The sequence below is a fragment of the Vanessa cardui genome, chromosome 23, assembly GCF_905220365.1.
Source record: "Vanessa cardui chromosome 23, ilVanCard2.1, whole genome shotgun sequence".
NCBI lineage: Eukaryota > Metazoa > Arthropoda > Insecta > Lepidoptera > Nymphalidae > Vanessa > Vanessa cardui.
Window position 1 is genome coordinate 6784852 of NC_061145.1, and position 16550 is coordinate 6801401.

General features: G+C 31.9%; 2 protein-coding genes across 2 annotated transcripts; one reads left to right on the forward strand and one right to left on the reverse strand.

Annotated features, from left to right (window-relative positions):
- Positions 1-3302: 3302 nt before the first annotated feature.
- On the reverse strand, positions 3303-5617 carry LOC124539634 (PXMP2/4 family protein 4-like). Its single transcript, XM_047116932.1, has 2 exons — positions 4931-5617; positions 3303-3388 (listed from the first exon to the last, which is right to left on the reverse strand). Exons 1-2 carry the CDS (start codon positions 5484-5486, stop codon positions 3303-3305), a joined length of 642 nt encoding a protein of 213 aa, XP_046972888.1. The 5' UTR covers positions 5487-5617.
- A 7172-nt stretch (positions 5618-12789) lies between these two features.
- LOC124539856 (homeobox protein MOX-2-like) lies at positions 12790-14366 on the forward strand. Its single transcript, XM_047117214.1, has 2 exons — positions 12790-13522; positions 13694-14366. The coding sequence occupies exons 1-2, from the start codon at positions 12862-12864 to the stop codon at positions 14245-14247; spliced, it is 1215 nt and encodes a 404-aa protein (XP_046973170.1). The 5' UTR covers positions 12790-12861; the 3' UTR covers positions 14248-14366.
- Positions 14367-16550: the final 2184 nt, after the last annotated feature.

Consider the following 16550-nt stretch of genomic DNA (forward strand, 5'->3'; position numbering starts at 1 on the left):
TATTCCCATGCTTTTAAAACTCAATTTGCAATTTGCTAAAACCAATCGCAATAATTTTTATTTTTAATTAACGCTAACGTCAATTCTAAGACAGGGGATAAAAAAATAACATATAACAATGCCATTTCGGATCAGCAACTATAACGTGCAATTCAATATCGAGATATGGTATCTTATCTCATCGGAATAGAGGTCACAATTGCTTGAATAAAAATTTTAACTTTGCAATCAATTTTTGTATTATACAATCGAGTTATTTGTCAGGTAATAATGGTCGGGACCGCCCATACAAAACATCTTAATTAGTCAGGATTTTTTATTAATTCTAAAGATTTTTATGTTTCCGTCTATTAAATTTTTATTTACCTTCAAGTTTTTTTATATATTGTTCTAATAATTAAACGTTTACTTCGACGAAATAACGTAACCAGTACAATATAAAAATTAAAACACTAGTTTTATATAATACATATATTTAATGTACTGTGATTGCTAAAAATGGAAAAATATTTTTGATATATCTATTCATAGATTATAATAGACATGACATTTTTTTTTAAATAGAGAATCATATATAATCTGTAATTCCACACCAAAGACAAACACATAAATAAAATCCTATCAACACTTTTAACGATGCTAAGGTCATAAACTCTTTAAATACAATATAATAACCAGTTACGAAAGCCTAACGTCGTTTCTCTGAGAAATAATTAAAAATTCATTCGCATTCAAAGTTAATTGTACAAATGAAACTATAATCTTTTTGATTGAGATGTCAATATCACTGCTAATTGAGAAATTTCGTTTTATAATATCTTGAAATACGCGCGCCTTTGTTTCGGCGTGTGCCGCGCCTCAAATAATCGTCGTAATTTAAGTTAAGGCATATTATACGGTTTTTTATTTTATTATTATAGTCGATTATAAAAACACACAAGCAATACACTTGACTTAGAAATAAAATTCGATCCTGACTTTTTGCTTGAAAGGAGGTCTTCTCAAATAAGTTTTTAATCTGTGGATACTGCTACAATGCTGGACAAAAGAACAAATGCGTAAGTCCACAGATTTTAAACACGATAAGAAAAATGATACAATTATTATTATAATTTAGTTTTAATCACAGTAAATGTAACACATATTATTATACCTAATATGTACATTATATACGTATTATTACGATATAAACTATATATCTAATATAATTTTAATTTACAATAAACGTTATAAACCTATATTTTATGGCTACGCATAACGCAGGAATCTAACATTTGCGTTTTTGTTAAAGGAATTCACAGTAATAGCACGCAAATTGCCCAATGATAATGAGATATGGCGAATCAATGAATGAGTTTTCGCCTGTAGTTACACCGGCTCACGCTTTTAAACGAAACTCGAAATGCTAATTATTTACCCAAAAAACTGCGCCAAGAAAAGTATTATAGTTAGTCAAGTTAAAATTACCATGGTCATTGCACAACTTAAACATTTTCTTATAATATCGAATCTCATTCTTTACAAACACCAAAACTCTTACCGATAAAAAACATCCAAAGCTCGCGAGTGGATTCCAAGTTAATTCCCAGAAATAAATATCGAAAAAGGCCTTCGACCAAAACCATATTTTACACTAATTATAAAACGTCAGAAATTAAATCAATTACTTATGCGACCCGAACTTCTTGATCGGAACTTTTTTCTTTTTTTTTTTTAATTCTTTGTCAGCAAATAGCTATAAATAATGTCGCCCAGCAGGTGACGATAGATTCTTTTGTACGTTATTTCGTTTAACAAAAAACAACTTTATGTCGTGTGATTTGGTCAATGTTATCTTATAACAAAATATAGTTCTATGGAGTAGCGTGAAATAGTTTTACGGAATATCTTACGTGAGCTGTTGTAACGTTTATGTTTTATAGAAAGTAATCTAACGTCAGTCTTACTGCTACGCTTCCTCTGCCTTTGAGGAGGCAGGTTGACATGCAAGTTTCTTCACGAGGTTTTCCTTCACCGCCAAACATCAGATGAATCAGAAGCACAAATTAAGTACATGAAATTCAGTAGTGGATTTGAATCCGCAATCATCGGTTAAGATGCAAGCGTTCTAACGTTCTACTTTACTATACAATTATTTCTATATACCAATATTTTGGAGCACCGTTGTGAAACAATCTTTGAATACTCCTCAAATGGAGATAAGCCTATCAGTAGAATACATTTCTTAGTTATGCATTGCTAGTGTAGGTATAAAACACGTTATTCTTAATTGAAGATTCCAAAAGAAAGCATCACTTATATCTCTTTCAAAATCATAAGAAAACTCCATTCTGCGACATCTTTTGCGTTTTTGTACGCATTGAACCTTCGATCGGAGAATTAAACCTGAGATATTAGTTATTTTTATAGTGAAAATCACTACAATGGTGGTTTGGTATTAGCCAAACAGAAATACTCAGTATTATTGTATTCCGGGTTCAAGGGTGAGTGAGCCAGTGTAACTACACAAAGGACTAACTCAGTTCCAAAGGTTGGTTGGTAGCGCATTAGCGATTTAAGGAATAGTTAAAATTTCTTACAGCACCATTGTCTATTGGTGCTGGTGACCACTTACGATCCAGTGGCCCATTTACTCGTAAACCAACCTATATAATAATAATTATTATTATAATTGTGTATATGTATTATAAATTAATAATTGATTAATTAATGTAAACTCTATCAATTTATAAATAAAACAATATTATTTGTATATTGATGCATTAATGAATCGTATTAACCACTCAATATATATATCAAGCCAGGGGTCAGGTAAAGAGTGTTTTTTACCAATTTTTTTGGTAGCGACGAGTCGAGATCGTTAAGTGAAAAAGGACCAGTTTCGGCCCTTTTGTGGGCCAAATGTTTGAATCCGGACGGTAGCCGGCAACTACATATTATCGAGCTAATTAATCGATGTGTTTTTCACAAGCGAATTTTAGTGAACGACTAAAATTTCGACTTCTTAATCAAGTGTTTGTTTAATCTTTTGATTTTGTTTGTGATAATAAAGCTGGTTTTATTTCGGTTATAAATGTAGATTGCTTTAGGACTAGACATTATTTCAAATTATGATACCAACATAAAGAAAACAAAATCGTATGCTTTTATTAAGAGTTATTATAAAGAAATATTTAAGTAACAGTATGATCTCATAGGTACTGATGATCTAACTATTTTGAGAGTTTGGTTGCTTGTTCATAAGTGTTTACTGTTATGTTCAGACTTGAGGTCGATTTCCCAATTCGATTAAAAATATATATTCATATATCAGCTCGCTGTCCACAGACGCCATTTTCATCGCGCGCCATTTTTTTATCATTTCCCGCGCTTTCCACGATATGTGTCACTGTCACATAAATACACAGATAATATAGATTGATATAAAATATGAATCTAATACGAGTTAATATGACATTACAGATCTGGTTACACTACACTTATGGGTCGATAAATCCATAACATAACATATATGTAGTAATTAATGTATTATAGCAACCACTTATAAGAACACATTTCTTTTATTTTTTTGCACTTGTTCTCGTTTGACATATTTGATTATAAATTTAGTGCAAAACTAAAATCAGTACTAATATTATACATGCGATAATAACACATTTTGTTACCTATACACACTTAAAACACTGAAATAATTCAGGTGAAGTTTGCCGTGAAGGTAATTTAAGTCTCGGGAACATAGGCTACTATTTTTATTTCACATCTTCAGGGGATATCAATAGGGATGAAGGCTTGTGTGCTATGAGTAAAGATTTATAATTATTATCTCGACTAATTCGATTTATATCATCTATACTGTATAGCGAATTAAATTTATTGGTGTATAGAAGTAAATAACACAAAGACTTGTCATGCTGTTGACTTGTGTCCTTATGACGTTATGGTCTCCTAGTACTTTTTTTATTTTTTATTATTACCAAAATCTTTCAGTGAGAAATATTTTTGATTTTATTTGCATTCTTAAAATCGTAAGCTATTACAATCGCATATCGAATAGAAAAAAAAAACTCAAACCGAAACACGGCCATAAATAATAAAACATGAATCGTTTTTATTAATGTTCGCTCATAAAAATATCGATTCGAATCGAAATCGACCCGAAACACATTAGAGACGCGTTGACAAAACATGATGAACGATTCGAATAAAAATATACATCATAAAATCATTATAAATTTTAGTAAAAAATATCTATATTTTTTATTTTCATTCGAATAATGTCGTTAGCCACACTCGACGATTCTGTCTTGTCGATTCAATAACAACGAATTTAGAATTAATGACAATTGAAGCAACTACATTATAATATTTTTTACACAAACGCTTGAACATAATTTGATTAAGACCGAAGTGACTAAATGTAGTTCAGCGGTCCAGTGTTTATTTTACGTGACCTTTCTCTTTCTATCATTATTGATTTGGCATTCGAAAGAATAAGACAAAATTATTACCAATAATTTATAGACAAAGCAATATGTCAAATAACAATGAAAATAACACCTGCACTATTCGCAGGGCACGATAATACCTACCGTTTAGTTGCAAAATAATTGATGAGTAGATGGTACCCACACAGAAGGGTTTTCACACAGCTCGATTTAACACGAAACCTATTTTATAGTTACTGAATAGGAGCTAGCAGCTTATACTAAAATTTATTAATTGAACTCTGAATCAATGGCTTGCCTTAAATTATAATTGCTTCCCAGTGCTTGATTGAACTAACAATATATTGTGAATGTAATAGAAAAATTAACATTACACTACAATAAAACAGTTGTAATAAAAAAAATGTAATCTCTGTTTATTAAATCAATGATAATTACTTACATTACGATTTTTTAATGAGAAAATAATAATTAGTCATCAATACTCTTTATTATATTTGAATGGGTTTGCCTCTTGGCCTTCATGTGCGCCATAAATATTGTCCAGACAAAGCTAGCAAGACTTACGAATACGATTCTATTCCTCTCAGACACGAAATAAAAATTAATTGTCTGAGCTGTCGGCCAAAATATCGCGCCCACTTTGTATGTCGGCCAAAACTTCTCCTTAACCTCGTTGACACAGGCCTTCAATGGTTTCATCTCTAGAAGACTCATGCCGAAGAAAAAGTAAGCCATCGCTACTGGAGAGTACGTAACCTGCTCTATAACCGCTCTCGTCACGGCTGTCCTTAAATTTTTCCGCCTAAAGAACCTCCCACTGTACTTCATCCATCCGTAGAAAACTGGCGCCATGAAGAATGTACCGAAAATCCCGAAACGACCGGCTCTCAGCCAATCGGCGTTTTCGATCGTCGTACCATTCTCGATGTACTCCTGGACTATGCTGCAAGTCGGCCAAATTACAGCGTAGGACACCATACCACGGACGAGTGGAAATTGCAAAGGTATCTTACGAAATTTTGTTAATATGCTATTCATTTTTTTTGTGGGCTTACTTTTATTTCCGCTTATTTTAGTAACAGCGTCTTTTTAAGACATTAAAACGCACTATCAAGTGCTTAGTTTTGAGCATTTAAGGCCATTGGTATTACTCTTTTTTTCTTTTTTTCTTCTCGTATAGCCTACGCTATAATTTTATTACATGTCTACCAAATACATTGACAATGTCACGTCTGACGTAGAAAGTAGGAAGAAGATTGTAATTGTTTGAGGTTTAATATATTTATGTATTATGTCTTAGAAGAAATTATCTGACCAACGGCGTTTTAAAGCTACGCAACAGAGTAACGCTTAGTTAGATCGGATCATGACTTCAAATAAGTTGTCACATACAAACAAATACTTAGCAATAATAACTACTTAAACGATTTTTTTTACTAAATAAGTATACTACTACAAATTTATTTATATACTTGCAATTGCGCTAATTATTCACCCCATAAATAATACTTAGAAAAGGCCTTCATTGTGTAATTATTAGTTTTCTAAAGGATAGTGTTTCACATCAAACTGACAAATGCATTACAAGAAAAAATATAAAAATACTACCTGTTACCCGCGACTTTGCTCGCGTAGAATATGAATATATTAACAAATTTACTTAAAATAAAACGTTGAACATTTGTATACAAAAAGTTCATACACCTTTGTTTCCAAAAACGCCTATGTCCTTTCTCAGGCTCCAGACTATTTGTGTACCAAATTTAATTTAAATCAGTCCGAAAGTGTTGGAGTGCAAGCCAGACAGACAGACAGAGTTACTTTCGCATTTATAATATTAGTATCGATTACAAATAACTGTAATAATCTTTTTCCTATGGCTACCTACTATTATTATGCAATCTTTACGGTTTTTATTATAACAATAATTGATGGTCATTATAGTGATTATAGGTACATAATTATGTTCATATCAATATATTCTAAGGAATATTTGCCAAGTTGAACTTTATGGTCTATAATTACAAGTAAAACGTGACATATTGTTATCTATTAGTAATCATATCGAAACATCTGGCCACCCATAGAGACGGTCACTAAGAACAATCGACTTATTCGATTAGTTTACTCGAATGAATCGATTCGGTGATCCGCCTTTGCGATATAACGCAATGAGTAATCATTTATTCACCGTGACTCGTAGATATTATGCTTCTTCATGATTAGTCAATTATGGAACAATTAATGAGATACGAATTTTTGTATTTTGTTACATTTTTTCCAATTATTTTGTAAAAAATTTTATATTAATTAAACATGTTAAATGTGAAAAGAAAAGGTAATACTTTGGAACTGGAACTTCCAAATTAACAAATATTTTACAATTATATAAATTAATATAATATAAAAAAAAATTAACTGTCATACACTATAGTGACATCTATAATCATTTCAAAAGAACGTTAAGTATATTGTACAACCGTCTCTGAATGTATTTATAATACTTTTATATTGTCAGCGCCATCTGTGATAAATACTTACAAATAATAAATCAGTCATAAGAAGTCGTAAAAACATGAACTAGTAGTTCAACTACTCACCGCTAGATGACACTAGCATCTTTATATTTATTAATGAGTAAAATTTATAACGAGACTAATTTGTTTTTGTTTTTTTTTTTATTTTATATTTTGTTTTCTTTTTCTCTACAGTTTTCGTCCCCATTTAGTATCGCGATTTAAAAACTTGTATTTTACAAATAAGATACTTTAAATAACGTTTTAATTTGTTCGATTGTTAAAGATTTTATAGATTAGTTTATTTATATTTAAATATTAGAATTTAATCTAGACTTAACCATTAATTTATATATTTTTTCTTTTTTTTTATTTGTTAGTTTTATTTAACACGTTAAAATTGCAATACGTCAATCTTATGATTCTAGTGGGAATACCGAAATATATGGCAACAAGTAGATAGTTGTAGTTAATTTTCCTGTAATGAGCTTGTAAACACGTTACCTATTTCCAAAACTATACTAACTAAAAAAGCGCTTTAAAAGCGCTTAGACGAACATCTTCGACGAAGCATGTACGTACTACATGCTATGACACTACAGCTTCCTCAAAATGCAAACCATAAATAAACACCAGCCGATTCCCCGCGATAATTTCTTTCGCTGCCAAACACGAATCAAAGTTCATCACAAATTAAAAATATGAAAAGATAATTACTTCGCAAGATTCGAAACCTCGTACATCGACTGAATTCCTCATAATCCAATCAAATGAGTCAACGTCACTTATTAAAATAATATCAAATGTAAAAAATCTTACTTACTCACTAAACGTACTTCCTTCATACAAATTTAAAATAAAATTTAAATACATACATGAACAGTTTAATAGCTGAGTTATAAGTAAAACATATTTTAATATAGCCCAATTAAAGTTTTAATAAGCGAGTCCTCTCTAAAAAACTAAAACTCTTTACAACAGAGCACAGTAGGTACACACAGCATGTTCTACAGTGCATCATGCAGGATTATATCCTTATCATTATCCTCACGAAGATGTCCCTGAAATCCCCCGCTTGATGTAGATTCAGGAGTCGCGTCTTATTTGGAAAAAAATCTGCCGACCAAAGCTAAAAAACGTGGTAACTCAAAAATAGTTCTCCTTTGGATCATGCATATGGGGTTTAAAATTATTGCAAATAGTCACCCCTATCACTTCCTAGCGGATGTTCGACGAATTACCAATAACCCTGTATATGCAAATTTACAGAGAAAACACAGAAACTTTGATTGAAACAGCTAATGCTGTCCCTTTCAAGGACAGTAAACAACTACAGGCGGCATAAATATCACTTGTACCAAATAAACCACGTAGAGTATAATTAATATAGTAACAATAGCGATTGGGTGAAAAAGGGCCCCGTATATTTAAACCTCCTCATCTCTTTCTGGGTATAATTCTTTAGTGTAGTATCAGTTCCAATTGTTACTATCTTGTCAAAATTATTCTCAATTGCAAGATAGGTAATCTATAATTTAGACAGCTGGGCAAGCCTTGTAGACTATTATGTACCCGCAAAAATTTAATCTATGGATGGCGAATAAACATACCTAATGAGTATTCAATTGTTTTTCAAGAAGATCAAGCGCTCTTTGCATGAGTTTGCTGATGCCCCGTGTTTGCCTTATCCACCCTGGCTGTGTCTCTGGTTTTAATTATGAGAGTAGTATAACATCATCTTTCCCAAAGTTTGGTTCGCATTAAAAAAAAAATCAAAATCAAAATATACTTTATTCAAGTGGGCTTTTACAAGCACTTCTGAATCGTCATTTAATAATTAAGTGAAGCTACCACGTTAAGAACCATTGGTATTTGTAACAGCACCAATGTCTTTGAGATGTGGTGACCACTACCATCAGGTACCACTCTCTCGTCCGCCTACATATAGGTACACTTTAAAAAAAAATCTTTGGCTATCGCAAATTAGAAGATATCTAGGTAATAGATTACTTTCAGGAAGTATCAGGTCATAACATATGACCCAAAGGCCATTTAATTCCCAAAAACAATAAAACCGACTTAAAACATGTCATTCGGAATTGGTTTCTATTCATGATCTCTCAAATTTTTTTACAATAGAGCGTGTTCCTTCCTCAGTAACATGACACGCGCAGCTTGTGACCGGCGCGGGCGCAGACACGGTGCAGATATTTATAAAAAATCTATAGAATTTGATACAAGATGTATGTCTGCGTTCATTGAAACTTTAAAACAATAAGATCAAAATGTATCCCATTTGAGTCCCGTATCCCAATGAGTGAGGGAGCTAGGTTCGAGTTCAAATCTGAGTTAAAATATATTGAGTTTATTCTTCAAAAATATTTACAATGCACAAAATAAACTTTGAACCGTCTAAGCTTATGATAACGCATATTAAAATTACAGCTACGTAAATAATCTCTTTTTATAATAATCTTTTTTTTATCTTATTCGATCAAAAAGATTTTAGTAATGTCTCATTTACCGGGTTGCCAGGCTTTAATTATATTTTTTAAGTATTCAATATAATTATTATTAGGTGTACCTAATAGTTTATTTGTTACACTTCAACGTCATTACTACTCAAGCAATAATTACAATTTTACTTACACGTTTCCCGGGATAGAGTGAAAGATTACCTAGCATACCCCGTCACACCTTACAAAATTACTCATACAATCATACAATACTTAATGATAAAATTTATGTTAATGATAAAGTGTTTGTTAGTTTCGGTCAATCATGACCGCTTATTTTTTTAATAATTATTACATTTTAAACAAAATACAGTAAAACAACATAAACCTCCAATATCTGCGACCGTATAACATGTTGTCAATAATTCGACACTTAAAAAAGGTTTAAAGCTCGTAAACCTGCAATTTTATTACGTCATTGACAACTTTTACCCGAAAAAAAAAGTCGGAGTTCGATTTTCAAATACTCAAAATTCAATTACTGGCACTCAAAGATATTGCGCTATAAATTATACTTAACGACTTGTTAAAACGGCTTACTGATCGACGACTCCGAAATTCACTGGTTTCCTCATTAAAATTAAGGTTTTATTATTCATCAAACATCCTTAGGAACCTTAAATTTGTATTGTCGATTTCTAAATATAATAAAATTTGTTTATATTGTAACTACAAAAAAGTGTCTAAAATAATATTATAATCAAAGAAGGAATAAATATAAACAAAATAGATTAGGTAGCTTCTTTATTTACGTACGATTAGCTATAACTTAGCTATTTAAAACTAGCGTAGCGTACGTTTTTGAACACCTTTTTAAGGTGTACAGTACCTACCTACTATACTACCTACATTACTTGTCTGTCTCGTACGGTTCAGCATATCTATGAAAAAAAAACCGCATCAATATCCGTTGTTTTTATACGATGTAAAGTGTGTTAAAAGTAATATTAGGTATATGCGTGGTTTATAAGGCACTGACAATGTGGGTCGCAGCGTAAAGGAGGTATGCTCTCTCCAGTCTGGTCAAATTGCTTTAGAAAAAATAGTGTGTATAGTCAGCTAGTTTATTAAACTTAATCGATCCTAATACCATTAATTGCCGTCCCCACTAACACAAGTCATAAACTAAAAGGATGGGCGAATAGGAATATTTGTAATGCCTAAATTAATTTGAGAATTCAACTTCAAGAGTATCTTCGAAGTATTTTTGTTAGTGATTAAGTTACTAAGGTTATCACAAATTAAACTAGAACTAAGTAATATAGAACATAATAAACATTGCTACCTACTTAATTTCCCAAATAAGTCTTTTCTTTCTTCCAATGACATAATATAGATACTTATCTTATCTAAAGCTTCACTTATTAATACCTAGTAATAATGATTTCTATCGCACTAAATCATTATTTTTTTTATAAAGTCTTGATGTTTTAATAAGACACTCATACACCGCTATAGCTTATTCTATCCAAGACAAAAATCAACAACAACAACCTGTGTTTCCCACCGCTGGACTAAGACCTCCTTTCCCTCAATAACAATTTTTAATGCATATTAATAATAATAATAATAAATACTCTTTATTGTACACCAATAATAAAAAACAAGGCAAATGGGTAACGTGTTGAGTAGATGTACAAAGGCGGTCTTATCGCTACAGTAGCAATTTCTTCCAGACAACCTTTGGGCATAGGACTGAAAAAATAAATGGAAGCGGTTTGGAGGCGTACAAAAGTTATAAATTAATTGACTAAAATATATTACATGCGAATCAATATATATCAATATGGAAAAAATATATAAATATATAATAATAGATATAAATGAAATATATACATACATACACATGCATATACATACACATACACATATATACATATACATATACATACATATTAACAAAAGTGTAAAATAAGTTATGACGTATTAAGCGACAAGTAATGTTCTTTTAGGTAATTTTTGAAACAGGTGTGGGATTGCGCTTTTCTAATGCTAATAGGAAGGGAGTTCCAAAGGCGTACTGCTTTTACTGTGAAGGAATTGGAATAGAAGGAAGATGAGTGAGAGGGGGTTTTTAAGGTAAGGGTATTGTTGGATCGGAGGGAACGTTCGTGGGTATCACAAAGGATTATTAAGGATTATTAACATATTTATGTTAATAATCCTTAAACTAAAGAACTTTTTTCCTTTCTTACTATCGCAACTTTAGAACGCTGAATATAATTACTATTTAATGTTAATTGTAAAACAAATGTACGTAAAATAAGTCGATTTATTTTTTAGTATTCAAACAGCGTGTGAGGCGTTTTGATTTAAAACCTTAGTTTACATTCGTGTCGACACTTCGTAAGTGAGTGTTTAAAATAACGTCAACAACTCATAACAATCATTCTTATCACGGTTTATTTATTTATCCTTAATTATAAACAACTCATAGTATAAGGTTTTACTTTAGTTTTTTTTTATTTATTTTAGAACGGTGGGCGACTAAATTTGAAACCATGATAAGATGTCGTCTTCTATAGAAACTGACTAAGTATTTAATAAATCAAAAAGTGACTCATTTTATCAACAAAAACCAACAAAATAGTATCAATACTAGGCAACAGAACTAAGTCACATGTTATACTAGTTTCAGTACCGAGGCTATTTAAGTGAAAGGGAGTCCCTCTTTTTTTTTCATTTTAATATTTTATTAATTTACATTTAACCGAAATAAACCTGTTAAAGAAAACATCTAAAACTGACTTTATATTGAATTACTTTGGAGATATCGAAAAGTATGATTTACAATATATATAAGTAATACAAATATATTAAATAACTATGAAGGCCAAAAGCATCACCCTAATCTACACTATGTTGTATTTTATCAGATGACCTTGTATTCGAAACGTCACTAGATTAACTCTCAGACCACAAATAACAAAAAACAGAAATAACAAATGCCTGCCAATTCCTAAAACAAATCGAATGATATAGACACAATCTCAGCGATTACTTATAAAATATATTCCAACACAAATCACTTTCACGTAACGGCAGAGAAAAAAATATCTGCGTCAATACAAAAGTCATTAGCGATAAAGATATCAAGCTCATGACAGAAATGAAATCATCCGTGTATTTAACTATTTACAATACTCCGTAAACAGCCCTAATGCCAGACAAAGACAGATAGAAAGTCAATAGTATAAGTTAGAGGGAGACGGGTATAAGCACCATGGCCCCGCCCAAAGCTGCGTAAGCATCGTGGATTGGCTTCGGGCCCCAATCTCTAACACCATCAGTCTTCCATTGCGAGTCATTTCAACCACAGCTTAATTAAGCACCTTTTACCGATTAGTCATAGTGTATTATGAAAGTGATTGTGCCATAGAAATGGACAGCTACGAGCAACACAATGAAGTCACGACTTCATACAACAACAATAGTTTGAAACACAACTTCAATGAGTGCAAAAACGATTACTACGAATATGATGTGAAACAGAAGCAAATGGAAAAAGATTTTTACGATCAGAAGAACTATCGCATGAAATTGGACGAGGCTCAAAATCAGTCGAGTTTAAGCACTCCGTTCTCCGTTAAAGACATATTGAACATAAACCAGACGCCGTATTATGATCGAAACGACGCGTGGAAGGCGAACGATAGACGAAACCCCGAATATGAAACTCTATACCACCAAAGTCAGTACTGCCCGGAGTATTTTAGTCAAATGTATCCCAATATCCCAATGCACAACACAGATCCTTATTGGAATCCGGAAATGTACCACGAAGCGAAGATGGAGGAGTACTATAATTATAATCCCTATTGTCACAATATATACCAACAGAATCACGAGTATCCCGAATCGTCCTCACACCACAATGTAATAGAAGTGCCTGGAAAGTTGGATAATACGGATAGGGATGTACTCTCACAAATTCCGGGTATTGGAATCAAACCAATAGAAAAGAGTGCACAGCAATTAGTTCCCGAACCAATCTATTCAGAAACACTACAAAAGTTTCCAATTTTAGCGAAAAAACTTCCAAGTAAGTATAAACATATCATTTAATTCAAACTTATTTTTATTGTTTAGAGATACAGTACCCTATTCAAACATTAAGCATAGTATCTTTAATGTAATTTTTGACTCCATAGTGTAATAATAATACAGTCTTAAATTTACAAATAAGTATCTAATGTATAATTTCTTTCCACAGAACCACCATGCAGTAAACAGGAACGAAAAGAAAAAAACGTGAAACGAAAACCAAGGATACTCTTTTCACAGACACAAGTGCACGCGTTGGAAGTGAGATTCAGAGCCCAGCGTTACTTAACGGCACCAGAGAGAGAACAGCTCGCAAAAACGTTAAACCTATCGCCGACTCAAGTGAAAATCTGGTTCCAAAATCGTCGATACAAAAGCAAACGCATCAAATCACCAGAAGTTTCAACATCAACTGACGCAAAACCCATAAAAAATATAGGAAGGAAATTGTATAGACCTGAGAACAGGGACTTGCCGCCTCCTTATGAAGGTTATAAGGTCGAAAACGACGTAACCGACAGCGATAATCTATCCTCAACGATATACTTTGACGATAGCTTAACCTACGACCACGAAACAGAGAAATATTACACCAGAAGTGAAGAGAACGTCGGAACAACCGCCAGCATCGTTGATCTGTATTCGACAGATGGAAGCGTCAAAGATGAAATCTACAAGGAAACCGATATGAAAAAGTATTTCCCCATTAGTTATGTTTGTTGATAATTTAGATATAAGTATGTGATCATAGACTGACTGCCAAAGAGAACTATTTTGTTATTTTTATAATAGATATTATGTGACGCGCGCTTGTGCAATTTTAAATATATTTCGTGACTTGCTGTTTGCCTTACACGTCCTAGTATTAATATTTACCGTTTTTTTAAATAAATACTAAAGACTATTATGATGTTTTTTCATGCTTAAATATAGTTAACGTGACTTTTTTTAACGCCAATATTTCATATTTTTTATGAACAATTTATGTTTTTAATACGATAACATATCTATAAAAATAAGTAGGAGAGCCGACAATATAATATATATACTTAATAAAATGGGCTATATCCTATCTATGTTATGAAAAAAGTTCATTATCTATCTATATCGATAGTATTTGGTTATTTCCCAGCCACATATCTATTTTCCTAACCATAAGAACCAATATATCCATCTATTCATTATCTTTTATTTAATAGAGCGTGTTACAAAAAAAGATACAAATTCACACAGAACATATTGTCGAACGCTTTCTTTTTTTTGGTTCAATTTGTAAAGATTGCTCTTATCTGAATTGCTACCATACCACAACTATTGAGGGTTGTACAACATGGACGGGCGTCTTTTAAACGATCGTTTTTTACGTTGAATTTTTATTTCAAACCGCAAGCTGGTTCATTTATTTTTAATTCATATAAAAATGATTACATACCTTTTATGTCAAGTTTTTCCAAAATTTTTAAAGATAGCCACTTAGCCTTCCATGTGTTCTGAAAAAAGTGATATTTAGCACTAATGATTTAAAATTATAGATGTGTTAACATTTGATTTAATAACATGGCTTCAATGAAACAACCTTCTATTACGTGTAGCAGTCAACCTGTTAAATATATATTTTCATATTAATTTGATTTAGATAACTTACTAATATATAGAGGCTTCATATTCACATATTTTATCACACGTTCAAATTCTTCAATTGATCGATTGATTAAAAGTATTATTTAAAGCAATAACTATTTGATAGTATAACATATTTAGTCTGTTTTCAACTAACCTTATATAATGGGAATTTTTCCATTACTTCAATAATTATTTTGTTGGTTTTCATAAGATGTTAATATTCAAAATAATTCCCGAACTCTTCATGTACGCCTTAAAAAAACAAACATAAATAAAGCATTTCATAATTTATTTTACAATGATTCGTATTGATGAATTTAATTAATACAGTATAGACTATTTACCGTAAAAAATAGTTCCAGACAATAAAAAAGGAATATTTATGACATTTAGATTTGAGCAGACAAACGCAGCGTTTAAACGCTCGTCTGCTCTTCCCATCCCCTCGACCATGCAGGCGCCGGCGCCAAGATAAGTATTGATCCTGAAACACGTGTCTTAAGAACAACCTGTAAGCTATGGGAAACTCGTCCACCTGTTCTTAAAAGCTTTACGAGGTAAGCGTGCGAGCTTTTTACGGTCATAAAAGTTTTAAAGCCGCATTATCTTCGGTACTTTAGTTTTATTATTGTTTTCATAAAGATAATATTTATTTAATTAGTTTGTTAAATAAAGTTCAATCAAACGCTGAGACGACACAGTGGCTTAAATAAGAAATAAGAAAAAAGAAAAAAAATATGAGACAACATCACATACATTACTCTGATCCCAGTGTAAGTAGCTGGAGCACTTGTGTTATGGAACATCAGAAGTAACGACGGTACCACAAACACCCAGACCCAAGACAACATAGAAAACTAATGGTAATCTACATCGACTCGGCCGGGAATCGAACCCGGGACCTCAAAGTGGCGTACCCATGAAAACCGGTGTACACACCACTCGACCACGGAGGTCGTCAAATATGCGAATCTTAACACCGAATTTTATGAGTTCGATTCCGATTAAGCACTCCGGTGCTTAATTTATATATTAATAAGTATACAAGGAAAACATTTTGTATGATGAAATTCTATCACTCTGAATACGACAACCAAGCCAAGGCTTTACAGATTGTAACAGTACTAAAAGTACAGTTATTATTTATAAAAACAAATCGTTGATCAAATTACAGTTGTACAATGTAGTTAGTAGGAGTAGCTGTACCCGCAGCTTCCTACTCTTTTGAATTTAACAAAAAAGTTATTATTCAGTTCGCATGTTTTATAATAACTTATTACATATTAAAAGAAGCCTAACTCCTTACCTATTACATCAGCTATCTGCTAGTGATAGTCCCATCAAAATCGATCCAGTTGTTGCTGAGATTAGGCGGAATAAACACACACATAGACAAACAAAAA